We start from the raw sequence: 15409 nt of genomic DNA, 5'->3' as shown, positions 1-15409 counted from the left end.
CAGTTCATTTTCCATTTTTTTCTGAAGGTCCTATGGAGTGCAGAGCTAGAATCCCCCAAGTGCGTTTGGAGATGCACTAAACGGCTGTGCAAAGCTATTCCCAGCGTCAGACCCCTCGCCCTCTGTACGATGCATGCCATCGTGTGCTCTGATAACTTCTAACAATGAGCGGTCTTCTAAGGATAACTCTTTAGTAAGACCTAGAACAGATCTAAAAAGCAATTGGGTGACAACCCCCCCCACTCCCTAATACAAATCGTTTACTGCACGTTCTTGTAATCTGTTGTAGCTATGATCAAGAAATGCCGTGCCCTGTCCCGCCTGCACGGATGTATTTGCAACAGGATGATTTAGAAGAAGAGGAAGCTGAAAGAGGCCCCACGCCCCCTGTCCGGGGGGCAGCTTCGTCCCCAGCTGCTGTGTCCTACAGCCATCAGTCCACGGCCACTCTCACCCCGTCTCCCCAGGAAGAGCTCCAGCCTATGTTACAGGATTGTCCGGAGGACCTCGGCCACATGCCCCACCCACCGGACAGGAGGTACGTTCTCATTTGCTGCCTTGGTGGCCAATCCCGATTTCTACTCCTCAAAGATAGTGGTTGGATGTTGGGCCGTGAAATAATTTTTCAGTCACATGGGCATTTTGGGGGGCTACCAGCCCATACAGATGATGGACATTACCGGCTAATACTGTTGACTCTCACATTAGCTGAATTGAACTCCACGAACTAATTGCCAGAAAATAATGGGGACCTCAACATTCAGCCACTTATGATAGTTATATTCATGAGTACCTTTCTCTTGTAAGTCCTATGTTCTTGATGGTAAGTGTTTGATGCTATAGTTTTTCCTATGTATGACCAGGAAGCATCTTTAGACAGTGGGAGGAAAAGACTTTTCTCCTGTTATTTGAAGCCCAGGAAAATATCATTTATAAAGGGTTGGTATATTTATCTTTGGATGACTTCATATATCTTAATTTTGGTTTAAATGTCCAACTGAGGATGCTCGAAGCCAACCGTGGGAGTGATCACGGGGACCCCAATGGAGGAGTTAGGGGAAGGACTGAAGGAGCTGAAAGGGCCTTATCTGGCATCAATGGGAGGGGAGTCCCTTGGTCCTGTGAAGGCTCGATTCCCCAGTGTAGGGGAATGCCAGGGCGGGAGGTGGGAAGGAGTGGGTGAGTGGGTGGGGGAGCATCTTCGTAGAAGCAGGAGGACGATGGGGGATGGGATAGGAGAAAGGGAATAACATTTGAAATGTAAATAAAATATCTAATTAAGAAAAATATCCAGTTGAAATGCCTCTGACCAGACTACAAACACTACGTGTGTGTGTGTGTATGTGTGTGTGTGTAAGTGTGCTCGTGCAGATGTATGGGCTTTTTTACTCTATTGAACATCACCAACAATCCATTTTATTACATGCAGTGAATACGCATGCTGTTTCTACCACATAAAAACTGAGTCATGTTAGCTTTTTGTGTTGATGGTTTGGTTTGCACCATTTTATTGCCCTTGACACATTATCTATCTATCGCTTTCCTGGTTCCTAATATTCTTTAAAACCGAACACGGTATTTGCCCCGGAAGACTTTCCTTCGACATTCTTGAATAAAAAATTTCTTGCATGTGCTGCTTGAGTTTTACCCCATAGATTAAAACACAATTTGCTCTGCTTACTAAGTATTTTAAGAAGTTATTACTAAATTTAAATCACGTGCTTTCTCTAAAGAACGGAGGATTGGAACCTTCTTATGTGTGAATGGAGGCCTCTGTGTGTGTGTAGAATTGGGTTGCAGTATATTTAAAAGGAATGGTATTAATCCTTGCAACTGTATGAAGATTAAGAACAAATAAGGCCTCTCTCCTCCCTATTAAGGTCACAGAGCATCTCAGCTATTCTTATTAAAAACCAATGAGGCGCTAATCGACACTATTAAGCTCTGAAATACCTCAGCGTTCTTTCATTCTCTAAAATTACCTAAATTTTCTGCTGCCTAGCTACACCCCTCTGGGTTGCCAGTGGGACTGCTGCGGTCCAGACTACCCTGCAGCCTTTTGTTGGTGATGATGTTGGTTTATTTGTTCACTCAGTAACTTTGTTACGTTTTCTTCTGATGAGACCGGATCTGCTGTATGTCTCAGGCTGGCCTTGAGCTTGTGATGTTTCTCCGGCCTCCACCTCCCTAGTTCAGGAGTTATAGATGTGGGCTACCACACCCAACTCCTGCTAGCCTAGCCTATGATGTCCTACATAGTCCTTTCCACATTGCTCTGAAATAAAAGTGAGTGAGGTTTTCTCTGCCATGACCTCACATCGCTGTCCTCTGCCAGCCCCCCAGCCCCCCACCCCCGACTTCACTGGTAACTCTCCTGCTTTGAAAGTTTCCTCTCTTTAACCCTCTTCTCATTCTGAGGTGTCCTGCCTGCACTGTCACCGCTTACCTACCCCAGCCCTCCCCAGGGCACCCCGCCCCCCAGCCCTGCTGTTTATTGTGGTAATTTAACTTCTGTCTTCTGGATTCCCATTCACACCTTAGCCCCTGCATCTGGGTGTGTAATACGTTGCTCCATTCATCTGCCTGGAGGGCTTCATATCCCTCTCAAGCTTCCTGCCGGGATACCATGTAATGGGCTGTTCTGAGAATCAAATAGACAATGTTAAGTGTCTGGGACAGCCAATGGTATCCTCACCCTATTAATTGACTTACGAACTACGTTCGTATATTCTGAGAGCTGCCAAATTTATTTAGCCATCAATTGCTAAATAAGTTTCTGCTTGAGTGTTACAGTATTTTCCTGTGTCCCATGGCTATTGTATGTAGAATTATCAACTATATTGTTTCAGCCAGTGTATGAAAAATATAATATATGAGGGCATATAAAAATTAAAACAAACCCTCTGTCCTTTTTATATTGGTCATCCTCCTAGGTATCTTCAGCTGTTTTCACATCATCCCATAATTTTAATGACCAGTTTCCTTTCATGTAACTGCAAGGTAGCTCTTGGCATTTTTTTGTGGTTTCCGTTCCTATAGCTGCCCATGCTAGACTTCAGCCCAGTTCCAAACAAAAGCAAGACAAACTAAAAACTTAAAAATTCCCTAACATCCTTAACAACTGCTCTATCAGACTGGAGAGATGGCTCAGTGGTTAAAAGCACTGACTGCTCTTCCAGAGGTCCTGAGTTCAAATTCCCAGCAACCACGTGGTGGCTCACAACCATCTGTAATGGGATCTGATGCCCTCTTCTGGTGTGTCTGAAGACAGCTACAGTTTGCTCATATGTAATAAATTTTTTAAAAATGCTCTCTTATCTCTGTCTCTTCCATCCCCCCTCCATCCCCTCCTCCCTCATTATCTTTCTCGATGTTTCTCCCATTGATTCATTCCAGCCTAGCACAGTATTTGAGACCCTAGGTCTCCTGCTTTGCTCATCTTTCTCTCAGTCCTTGAACACACCCTCTTTTCTACTTGAGTCTGTATGAAGTTCTCTGGACTTATCTCAAGGTCACAGCACAGGTCTTATATCTCCTGTTATTTCACATGGCAAGCAAGCATTTCCCATTCTTGCAAGTTTGAGTGCTTCCTTTCCAAAGCTGTCCTCTGCTGCCTGGGGTGGGGGGAAAGCAAGCAACTTTTTCCCCTTTAATTATGATTTTATCTATTCGTTTGAGATTATAATATAATTACATCATTTCTCCTTCCCTTCCTCCCTTGAAATCCTCCCATACACCCCTTCTTGCTCTCTTGCAAATTCATGCCCTCTTGTCCTATTAATTGCTACAAATGTACATATTTCTGAATACATAAATACACCCTGCTCAGCCTATAGAATGTTACTTGTATGTCTTTAGGGCTGACCATTTGGTACTGGATAAATTGTCACCATGTGCTTCTCTGAGGAAAACGATTTCTCCTGCTCTCTGCACTCCTTGGCTTCGTGTGTTTCTTTCCGTAGGGTTGAGGCCCCTTGAGCCTTCCTAGTTCAGGACAGAATGTACGCTGGTGCCCTCCTCCTTCAGCTGCGGTGGTGTGACATGGGTGTAGCTTCTGGCATCCCCAGGAAACAGTCTCACAGGGTACTCTCTGCACTCTTTCTGCCTGTTCTGAGAGTCTTAGATGAGGGGCACCGGTGTGTTCACTCCTCGGCCTTCACGCTGATCCCATGACTAGTTGCTTTGGCGTCTGTGTCTGGTCCTCCATTTGAATTAAATGCTCTCCGAGAACTCCGAGCCTTTGCATTTTATCAGTGCTTTTTCCACAACTTGATGAAGAGAACTATGGTAGTTGGGGAAATGCATGTAAATGCCTGAACTTTCTGTCAATTCCATTTACTCAATGACTTGTGAGCTGTTACGTTCAGTCGGTGAAGGGATAGGAACGTGACTTCCTAGACGTGCACAGTCAAAGGAAGCACTTTTAAAAAGTTAAGACCTCTTATTGCTTTTTGTAACAAACATATCTTATATGTTTATTATAGAATGCTTTCGAACTCAAGATCCACTTTTTGGCAATGTAGAAAATATAAAAGTGCCAATAATCTATGTAGTAATCATATTGGGAGATACGTAGATAATCATATTCAGAGGATCAAAGGTGGGGAGGGGTGGTTGGAGGATAACAAGAAGAGGAAATGGTGTAATTATTTTATAATCTCAAAAAATAAAAAAGATAGGTGTACAGAAGAGTCCCAGAAGCCCTTACCTCTGCACATTTTCCCGTTGCTCCGAAAGCGCCATCTGTTAGCATTGTTTTACAAGCTGCTGCTTCCATTACAGTGGGCCGTCCACCCTTGTCACCTTCAACACAGATAGTTGTGTTGAGTGTACCTTATGGGTTTACTTAGCCTGTCCCCCTCATGCTGGTGCTTGCGTTGTGTCTGCCTTTTCAGGGAGTGAACGATGTTGGGGTCCCATCTGGAGTTAAATCTTGGATGCGGTCTCTTCTCTTCCCTCAGCCTGTACAGACCTGGGTCTGTCAAACAGATGTGTTCTATTTTCCATCGCCATGCCACTCCACCGTTGTAGCACTCACTGGGGGTGGTTATTTCTCTACAGCTCTCGTTTTATATCCAAGTACTTGTTTTTACTACCTCAGTATCGCTCCGGCATGTTACCCCAAGTCACACACCAGACGCCACTTCGTGCGCTTGCCTCTGGCAGCCCATTCTCCCTTGACTGGTTCTCTGGCCGCAGTTGCTCTTGTTCAGTTGCTACTGACTCTGCCGAGGCACGTTCATGAAGTTCACACTGCTGAAAGACCTTTGGTGGCTTCCCTTCTTCCTAAAAATAGAGGCAGAATTACCCAGGAAAAGCGGTCAGGACATCCTGTGACCTGCCGTTCAGTAACTTTATCTCCCCCATTGTCACTGCCTCTGCTGTCGTCAGGAAGCTTTTTCACATCAGACATGAACTCTGTTCTTGCTCTCCCCAAGATCATTGCATGTTGTAAACCATCCTCCTATAACATCTCGAAGTCCTCCTTTTTTGACCTAATACCTTTGCATCCTTTAGATTCAAGAATGAATATCAGATCCTCTTTTCGTGCTATCTCGGTCTGGAGTTAGACACTCTGAGACCCATACACCCTCTGCCCTGTGGCCTCTTTAGACCTGTGATTGTTTGTGCCTTCCAAGCTTGTTTGTACTAACATGTCTATTTTATTCACCAAAATTCATAATATAACACTAAAGTTCCTGCTTATATTGCTATCTAAAAACCACTTGTAAAATTCGGTAACCTGACACAACTATTTTATATTGTTCACAAGTCAGGGGCTCTAAAAACATTTGTGTGGCTACTCCTTCTCAGCTCAGCTGTTGAGGCTGAAAGCTCTCCTGTCAAGTGACTTGGTTCTCAATTCACATCCATGATGTCCCAGGCCTCTGTGGCTCCTCTGTCTTGCCACTTAACTCTTAGCTTCCCACACACCAGGTTTCTCATAGCATGGAGCTGCAAGCCATTGGCACTTCTTCGGTGGCAGCTGACTTCAAGGCAAGGCAAGAAAGTGGTCAGACCAAGCAAGAACCACGTTCAGAACTGGTACATATCATTAACCTCTGTGTGATAGTTTGTATATGCTTGGCCCAGGGTGTGGCACTGTTAGGATGTATGGTGTTGTTGGAGTAGGTGTGTCACTGTGGGTGTGGGCTTAAGACCCTCATCCTAGCTGCCTGGAAGTCAGTGTTCTGCTATCAGCCTTCAGATGAAGGTGTAGACCTCGCAGCTCTGCCTGCACCATGCCTGTGTAGATGCTGCCATGCTCCCACCTTGATAATAGACTGAACCTCTGAACCTGTAAGCCAGTCCTAACTAAATGTTGTCCTTTAGAAGACTTGCCTTGGTCATGGTATCTGTTTGCAGCAGTAAAACCCTAAGATACTCTGCTATATTGGATTGTTTGAAGAACTTTCATGGCCTATCCATCAGTTGTAGTAGGGGGCATTATTTTGACACCTTGAAAAAAAGTCTATAATATATATGTCATATATATATATATATATATATATATATATATGTCTAAAATGTAAAGTGTTCCCTCTAATTTTTTTTTGCTGATAATGTTCTCATTGATTTAAATATCTAGCATATTTATCATAATAGGTATGGTAAATGTTAAAATACATATATTAAATGATTTTGTGTCTTGATTAGGGGCACCTATAAATACTATGAAATCTATGTAAGAAGAGTTTAGCAGTGAGACCATTATAACATCATGACATTTAGTAAGCACGTAAGGGTTCACATTGTTGGGCTGGGGAGATAATTTGGTTTATAAAACTCTGACCTTGCAAACATGAGGACCTGACTTTTATTCGTTCTGCGGAATCTATGTGAAAATAAGCGAGGAATGGCGGCTTCCTTTTATTATGTTATCTCTGTGGAGCAGTGGTTCTCAACCTGTGGGTCATGACCCCTTTGCAGGGTGGCCTGACCCTTTCACAGGGGGCACGTAAGACCATCTAAAACCACAGATATTTACATTATGATTCATAACAGTAGCAAAATTACAGTTTTGAAGTAGACACAAAAATAATTTGATGGTTTGGAGTCACCATGACATGAGGAATTGTATGAAGGGGTCATAGACATTAGGAAGGTTCAGAACCACTGCCGTAGAGGAGAATAAGCTGATTCCTGGCCAGCCACTATAGCCTTTTTTGACAAACTTCAGACCAGTAAAAGACTCTCATAAGCCAAGCTAGATGCAGCCTGCGGAACAATACTCGAGATTGTCATTTAGCCGCCATAAATGTGTGCGCCTGTGCATGTGTGCGTGCGTGCGTGTGTGCACACACACAGACACAAAGGCACACACTCAGGAGCATTCACACCTTTAATTATAAATATTTCAGTTTCTCCAGTGAATTACCACGCTATTCCATTCTATCTGAAACTAAGTAGAATAGCTAATTCATACAGTAGGGATCACCGTGTTTTCAGTCAGTAACAATAAAAATGATGTGTTTAAACTTGGTTCACACCTGTTGTTTCAAACATCAGGTGATGTGGCCCTGCTAGAGTTAATATTTAGCAAAAACGTCCTGAATGGGGAAAATAATGTTCACCTACGGGCTAGGAAATCGCTTTAATTTTTATATTGTTGGGAGGAAAATAAATTCAAATGACAAGGCAAGAAATTAAATCTTCTCTTTACAAATGCTCAGGAGGAGAGAATTAATTTCACAGAACATTTTAAGCCATGAAAGTGTTTGGGGGGGAAAAAATCTCAAAGGTTTTCCATTTTGCGTCTTGGTTGGTAAGGGCTGTATGGTGAACTGTGGGTACACCACTGTCATAAATGAGTGGGATCCCTCCCCTTTCCCTTGAACGTGTTTAGTATGCAGCCGTCACTTTTGCAACAGTCGAGAGTGCTGTGAGTTACACACATATACTGTTGTATTATGTCACAAGACATCGAGACCCCCAAGGAGGGGTCTAGAGAGTTGAGGTTCATTTGTGTCAGGCCCGACCTGAGGACAGCGTCCCGCAATAGCTTTTTGTTTTCCAATAGAATATATTACATATTTCAAACTGTGCGTGTTTATCACACATTCCCTGAGCTGGCCTTATTTACAGATGGGTTGGGTAAAATTTTCTGCCTTTTCTCAGAATTTGCATGGTTTGTCGTTAAAAAGGAGCCCCTGTTTAGCAGGCAGGTATTTCCTTCTCCAGACTGTGAGTCCTCCAAGCACAACAATATGGGTGTGCTTTCACACTGGGGCTAGCTGTTCTACAGCAGTGTATCGCTGGTCAGAATGGTCCCGTTAGTGCTGAAAACCCAAAGGTGTCTTGAGAAAGAGAGAAAAGTCGCCTGTTCTGGTGGCTATACATGCTGACAAAAGGCTGTGAATTAACATTTAAGCACTTTCCTCCTATGTGTGTAACACATTCTGCATTGAAGCAATTACCCATTTTAATCTTTTAAGTAACTTCAGCTTTGGCACAGTTTTCATATTTCTTCTAATGCCACACACAAAGATAAATTAAAGCCACCCAGAAATGAAAACTAATCCACTGTATTATAGGACTCTGTGTGTGTATGTTTGTATGTGTAAACATATCTACATGTGTAGCTATACAAACTTGCAAAAGCATGCTTGCTTTATGTAATATTGTGTGCTTGTGTGCATGTAACTCTTTGATGTAATTGTTAATTTTCATTTCTTAGTATTTTTTACACGTCATCCATTTATAAAATCCCTCTTCTTGGCCTATAGAAAACATGGGAGGCGGGGAGGGGAGCTCCCCAGAAGGAAAGTGGTAGCCTTGGAAATATGGTTTGACTTAAATTCTGAGCTTATGTATAAGAACTTTGCAGCCTTTGAACTAACATATACTTCGGTGTAAAATGATGTCTTAAGAAAGCAAACCAGCAAGCTACAAGAATTAATTAACATCGTAAAGGATGGCTAGCCAGTGTCTCAATGAGTTGATTGTGGTGTTTCAAAGTGACTTTCGTAGTTTTCAATTTTCAGCAATAAAAAAAGTTTATTTGAAGTGTCTCCATGTATTGGGATCAAAAGCAAAAAAAAAAAAAGCTTACTTCAAAGAACTGCCAGACCACCCTCTAAACGGTGCTGTGTGAACTGACTTTTCCTCTGTACAGTAGACCTGCATGGTTTGGACCATAGGTGGGTTTTGACTGCCTCCCTTGTAGGTTCGTCTGCTTACGTTTCATTTCTGACCCAGCGCTGTTCATTTCAAACCTTAGCCATGCATTCCCAGACATCCTTTGCAGAGGGCCGAGTCTGCCACTACCTCCCCTTTGTCCTCCTGCCTCTCCTGGTCCTAAGGGAACGTCAGCAGCAAATGCAAACTCTCCTCAAAGCGGAGCACTAGACACCACTCTGCCCCATCTTACTCAATGAGTAGCGTCATGGAGATGAAGAAGCGGGTGGGCGGACCAGCACTAACTCACCTCATCCATGAGAGCTTTGCTCTTAGACAGCATCTCTAAAGACATCTGTAGTCTTTAACCCATTTAACCCCGTCTTCATGTGACTTACACTCTCATGCCCTCTCCTCGCCTTCCACATTGTGGGATTATCTGGTGATCTGGCAGGTGCCAATGACAGCTACCTTCTAACTCAGCTGGGCAGAATTCATGGTCTTCTCTGCTGAAGAGTGTATGCAGAGCCTGATGAACGGCTCTGCTGGGTCTTTTCACCTGACGTCCTTCACTGCATCGCCTCTTCTACCTGGCTTGGGAGGAGTCACAGACCAGGACTACTCCATGAAGAAGCTTGTGACCTTTCTTTTGTATGGAAGGGCCCCCATTAAAAAGCCATTCCCTTGTATTCTCCCTCGGTCAGAACACTTTCTTTGCATACTGTTGCTGCTTTCCGTTACAGTCCAAAGGAGCTCAGCCCTCTTAAACTTACTAACTTTAAATGGAGTTCTTCAAGACTATGACAAGTGGCCAGGACCCAATAGTTCTGATTTCTGAGTGTGGTGTTCTTAGTATTTTCTTCATGTTTGGATTCATAACAAATTCTTGAACATTAGACTAATAGTGTTAACCTTTCTGAAAAGTCGGGTAGATCGATCCACACAGCTACGCACCAGCACCGACCTGAGGGTAGAAATGCAGTTAGGGTGACAAACAGATAGGTAATGGAGCAGTAAAAAGCAGGAGAGTTTAAAAAGAGTTCATAGCCTTTAGTGGAACTCGTAAGTGATTAAATCAGAGAAAATTGTTCTTGGATCTCATAGCTTTTCTTAATAGAATAAAGTCTAAAAGCAATTATGGCATATGCTGAATATGTATTTTTTTGTAATCGTATGAAATTTTGCTGGATGTTGCCAAGATGAATGACTCCATTTGCTCTGAATAGCGGGAGGAGCAATTGAGAAAGGGGAGGAAGAAAATGTGTGCAGAACAAACTCTTTCACGGTTAATGTCTCCTGCAAATAATAATAAAAATAATAACACCAGCAACAACAATGATAGTAATAATAACCAACTGAGAAAATTGGTAACTCTCAGGAAAAATATTATATGCCCCAAATAAAGGTTATGCCTGCCTTCTAAGTGAACATAATTGAATGAACAAACATGAGGATTAGATAACCAAATATCTTTATTTTGCCTTGAAAAAAAAAGTCACCAGATATGACTGTTAGTATTGTCCACAGAAACTCAAATCGCCTAGGAGATAGCCCTGTGGGGGCTGATCTTGATTGCATTAATTAAGATGGAGAGCCTCACCCACTGTGGGCGGAGTCATCCCCTGACTATAACCCCAGACTAAGAGCAAGTGGGCTGCAGCATTCACCCTTTGCCCTCTGCTTTCTGATTGTAGATCCAGTGTTGCCAGTAACCGTAAACTCTGGTTACCTGACTTCCCTGTCAGGTGGACTGTAGCTTTGAATGCTGCATCAGAAGCCCTCTGTCCCATCTATCATTATATCATAGTGTTTTATCACAGTGACAAGAAGAGGAAGTAAGATGCTAGAGGAGTCGCTGTTTGTTGCTGTAAGCTTCGACTTGCTGGTTAATGATTCATTGTTTTTGGGTCTTGTCTTTTTTTTTTTTTTCCCCGGAGCTGGGGACCGAACCCAGGGCCTTGTGCTTGCTAGGCAAGCACTCTACCACTGAGCTAAATCCCCAACCCCCATTGTTTTGGGTCTTAAGTGCTGAGCTGAGCTTTCCTTGTCTTCCTACAGGCGGCAGCCGGTGAGTCCTCCTCCACCACCGCGGCCAATTTCCCCACCGCATACTTACGGCTACATTTCAGGACCCCTGGTCTCAGACATGGATACGGATGCCCCAGAAGAGGAGGAAGACGAAGCTGACGTGGAGGTTGCTAAGATGCAGACCCGAAGGCTGTTGTTACGTGGGCTCGAACAGACCCCAGCGTCTAGTGTTGGGGACCTCGAGAGCTCGGTCACTGGGTCCATGATCAATGGCTGGGGCTCAGCCTCAGAAGAGGACAACATTTCCAGTGGGCGCTCCAGTGTCAGTTCATCGGATGGTTCCTTTTTCACTGACGCCGATTTTGCCCAGGCAGTTGCCGCAGCCGCCGAGTATGCGGGCCTGAAGGTGGCTCGCCGCCAGATGCAGGATGCTGCTGGTGAGTCCTACGCACCCTTCACCAGGAGATGCGTGCTGGTCACTAACCTTGTCCCATGTTTCCCGGGTGAAACAGTCCTCCAGCTTTTCTCTCTCTTTACCTCCTGTGGAAAAGAAATTCAAGAATATGACTCGGTTTGATTATTTGTTAGCAAAGACTTTTCAAATTATTTATCTTACTTTTATAAACTCCATATAAGGTGACTGATGAGAAACTGACCATAATGTTATTGATGATAATTGTAGCAAATATGAACATATATTTACATATGTGTTTACATATATTTCTACATATATGCACATAGGTTATTTCTTTAAGGTTTAATTATATTCAGCAAAATGAACTATGTATATATTATAAATGGTTTTAATGCAGAATGTCACCAAAATGAACTTCATTTTGATAGTTCTAGTTAATTAACATTTCTGTAAGATATGTAAGAAAATACCCTGTTAGAACACTGGAACCATTGGGAAATGGCTCCTTAACCTCTTGTATTAGTCCCTGGAATCACAATCCCTGATAGAAACTCCGTCAGAGAGAAAGGTTATTCTTTGACCCAGTGAAGAGGGCAGGGCAGACAAGTTCTTGTGGGTGCTTCTGTCTGTGACTACTCACATTGGAGGACAGATCAGGCTGGGAATCCCGCTAGGAATAGCAAGGGTTTAATCCCCCTCCAAAGGCCTGGCTCTCAGGACCCACGTCTGCCAGCCAGACCCTGGTTTACAAAGGTTCCATGCAGAACCACCAACCAGGGAACAGCACTCGCTGTGAAAGCCTGTGAAGGAACAGCGAAACCGAAACGCCTCTGTGTGCTTCGTATCACTTTAACTGAAAAGATGTTTGAAATATGCATACATCTTCAAGCATAAATGTTTCATATTTTTAATCTAAAAGTTGAAAGAGCGAGTTAATATAAATGCATATTATGTTTCCTCATCTCCCTCCCCCTTTCACCGCTGGATCCTGGCATAATGAACTTACTTTTTAAAATCATTTTCAGTTAATTCCTCCTCTCCACTCTTACTTAGAGAGGAGATGGCATGAGAAAGAAAATAATTGGATTTTCAACAAACATTGTTTGGTCTTTGTTTGGAATAAATATGTATATGTATATATTATGCATGTGTGTTTATATTATGTGCTTGCATGAACGCTCACGTGCAAGCGCACGCGCGCGCGTGTGTGTGTGTGTGTGTGTGTGTGTGTGTGTGTACTTGTGTCTGTCTATATTTCTGGTAGTCATGGAAAACAATATGGCCGAGAGAAAAGAAACATATTTCAGGAAATGAAAAGATCACCACAAACCAAAAACTTCTGCGCGTTTTAATTTTCCTAGTTTAGGAACTGTCACACTGCTAGATTCCCTGGCTTCCATAAGATACTGTACTGCTCATTACAATTTATGAGTGTAGAATATAGTCAGACAGTTCAGTTATGACACAAGGCCATCTCTCTACATTATTCATTGTGTGTAAAAAAAGATATCTAATATTTATCAGCACATTAGCACAAAATATGTATTTACTTCAGGCCTAATGTTTTATAAAATTCAACCAAACAATATTTTTCCCAGTAGGCACTAAATGTAGTAATACATGCAAACCTAATTATCTGTATTAATTAATAAATAACATGTATATGCTTTACCTTAGTTCATAATCCTCTATAAAAAAATAAGTAGATGAAATTAAGCAGCTCAAACCACTATTTTCAGATTGCATTAATGGCACGTCTCAGCTCATTAAGTCAACGAGACATGGGAGTAACGTTGAAAATTCATCTTTAACCGACCTTATGCCTCGGGGTCTACGAGTAGTAGATGGCCTTATACAATAGAATGAGTAATGGTTGCCATCTCAGGCCTAATTCTCTGTTTTCATGGATACGTAACCTTAATTGTAATCATCTCCATCATAGCTAAAGAGAGTTGGGTTTAATATTTTATTGTATTGTAATCCCGTGGCACTTCTGGTTCCATTTGGCTCATAATTACAATGGACTAAACATGCACTGGCCTCTGCCTATTACAATATTCTTTTCCAGAAATGGCGGTGCTTATCATGTAACTTGGAGTTAATATGAATGGATAACCCAATCGCACTGCTTCTCACTTGGCTGCATTAATGTCTGTTATTTAATGTGCCTCAGTTAGTACTTTTAAATGTGTCAATTCCGATGGCTGTGGCTTCTCCCGTCTATAGCCAGAGGGCATGTCTGATTCCCAAGGCCGTCTAAAGATTCTGTGGCTCAATGGAAAATGGGGGATTTTTGGGTAGAATTTCTAGAAACCAAAACACTTTAGGTCAGCACAGCACTAAAAGTCTTCAAATCCCATTTTCGATGAAACAAGTTGGACCTGTTATGATGTATCATCTCCATAAGGGCCAGGGACTTCGATGACACCGAAATGTGCCACGTCTGCTCAGTAAATTAAACGTTTACTATCACCTAACAATGTTGCCTCTTCAAAAATAACTGGCTTTACCGTGCTGGAGTCATGGGGCCACTGACTATGAGGATTGACTAATATCTTGAGGCAGAAAAGACACAGAAGTATAGTTAGGTGAGACTATGTATGTGAGCTTGATCAATGTCAGAACACTTCCAGAGAGAATGTCCAACGACACTATTAAGTTATTAGGGTTCTACTGCGAAGAATACTACCGCCAGACTTAATTGAATTAAGGGGGTAATTAATCCAGGTCATTTTTACAACATGAATTTCTTAAGGAGTCTGATTCTTCCTCACGACGAAGCAGCGAGCGCTTGAGTGTATGATACATGAAAATAACAGCAGTCTTGTTTTAAGAACATTTTAGTGATGATAGTGGGAAAACATAATTGCAGGGTTCCCCTTAAATAAGGATCGTGAACTCCAGCCAAATGAAAGTCCTGTGGTATTTACAGAAAGAAAAAGACTGTGGGTGCCTTAGGAATGTTTTCTCCAGTTAGCGTAAGTGGAGGGAGAGAGGCACTCGTTACTTGGTGGGTGCTGAGTTTTAAAACCAGGAATTGTCTCCAAGCTTGAGTGTTTTGTTTTGGCTGTTTTCATTGATGCCTCTGCCTCTGGCTCTCCTCCTCAGGCCGCCGACATTTCCATGCCTCTCAGTGCCCTAGGCCCACGAGTCCTGTGTCTACAGACAGCAACATGAGTGCTGCTGTAATCCAGAAAGCCAGACCCCCCAAGAAGCAGAAGCACCAGCCAGGACATCTGCGCAGAGAGGCCTACACAGATGGTAAGGCCATGGATACGGATGGAAACATCTACCTGAGGCTTGCCTGTTTGCCCGATGTCTCGGGGGCCAGCGAGTGTGCTCACTGACATCAGCAATCCTTGTGTTAGTTACAGGGGCGGAATTCTTCCACATCTTGGCACCTGTCTCTAGCCTTTGCAGTCTTCTTAAACAGCTGGTTATTGAAGAAATTAAATCAGTACTTTTTTTTTTTAAGTATGTTCGGTAGCGTCACACAATGGCCACGGGTCTCCTTGGTGTCCTAGCGTCAGCTGCACTGATCATACCTCCAGGATATTTCTGTTTCCTTCCTTCCATCGTTTAAAATTAATTCTGCTCTGAAACAAAGGGCAGTAAAGTTTCCGGGATATTTCTTTTCACAACCACGGTGGCTTTACAGGTAGCCCGTGTGCCGCTGCAAAGGCACCTCAGACCCCCTTCTTAGTGCCGTCACGTGCAATATGGACCCTTGCGAAGAGGGAACACTTGTATTGTCAAGGGGACAGAGGGAGATAAGACAAACCTCGTGATGTTGTCTAGAGAAAGCCTTTAATGAAAGTGCCTCAGGTGGCCCAGCATTTATTAAAGCAG

The 15409-nt window shown here is 43.0% G+C and overlaps 1 protein-coding gene across 1 annotated transcript in view; it reads left to right on the top strand.

Annotated features, from left to right (window-relative positions):
• Robo1 (roundabout guidance receptor 1) overlaps positions 1-15409 on the top strand; it is a 134498-nt gene that overhangs the window by 109991 nt on the left and 9098 nt on the right. Inside the window, exons 22-24 of the mRNA XM_032899684.1 lie at positions 290-538; positions 11176-11582; positions 14669-14821. Of these exons, the coding sequence (XP_032755575.1) occupies positions 290-538; positions 11176-11582; positions 14669-14821 (809 nt within the window). The remainder of the gene's footprint in view (positions 1-289; positions 539-11175; positions 11583-14668; positions 14822-15409) is intronic.

This window comes from Rattus rattus, chromosome 4, assembly GCF_011064425.1.
Source record: "Rattus rattus isolate New Zealand chromosome 4, Rrattus_CSIRO_v1, whole genome shotgun sequence".
NCBI classification, from domain to species: Eukaryota; Metazoa; Chordata; class Mammalia; order Rodentia; family Muridae; genus Rattus; species Rattus rattus.
This window is presented reverse-complemented; position numbering and strand designations above follow the sequence as displayed.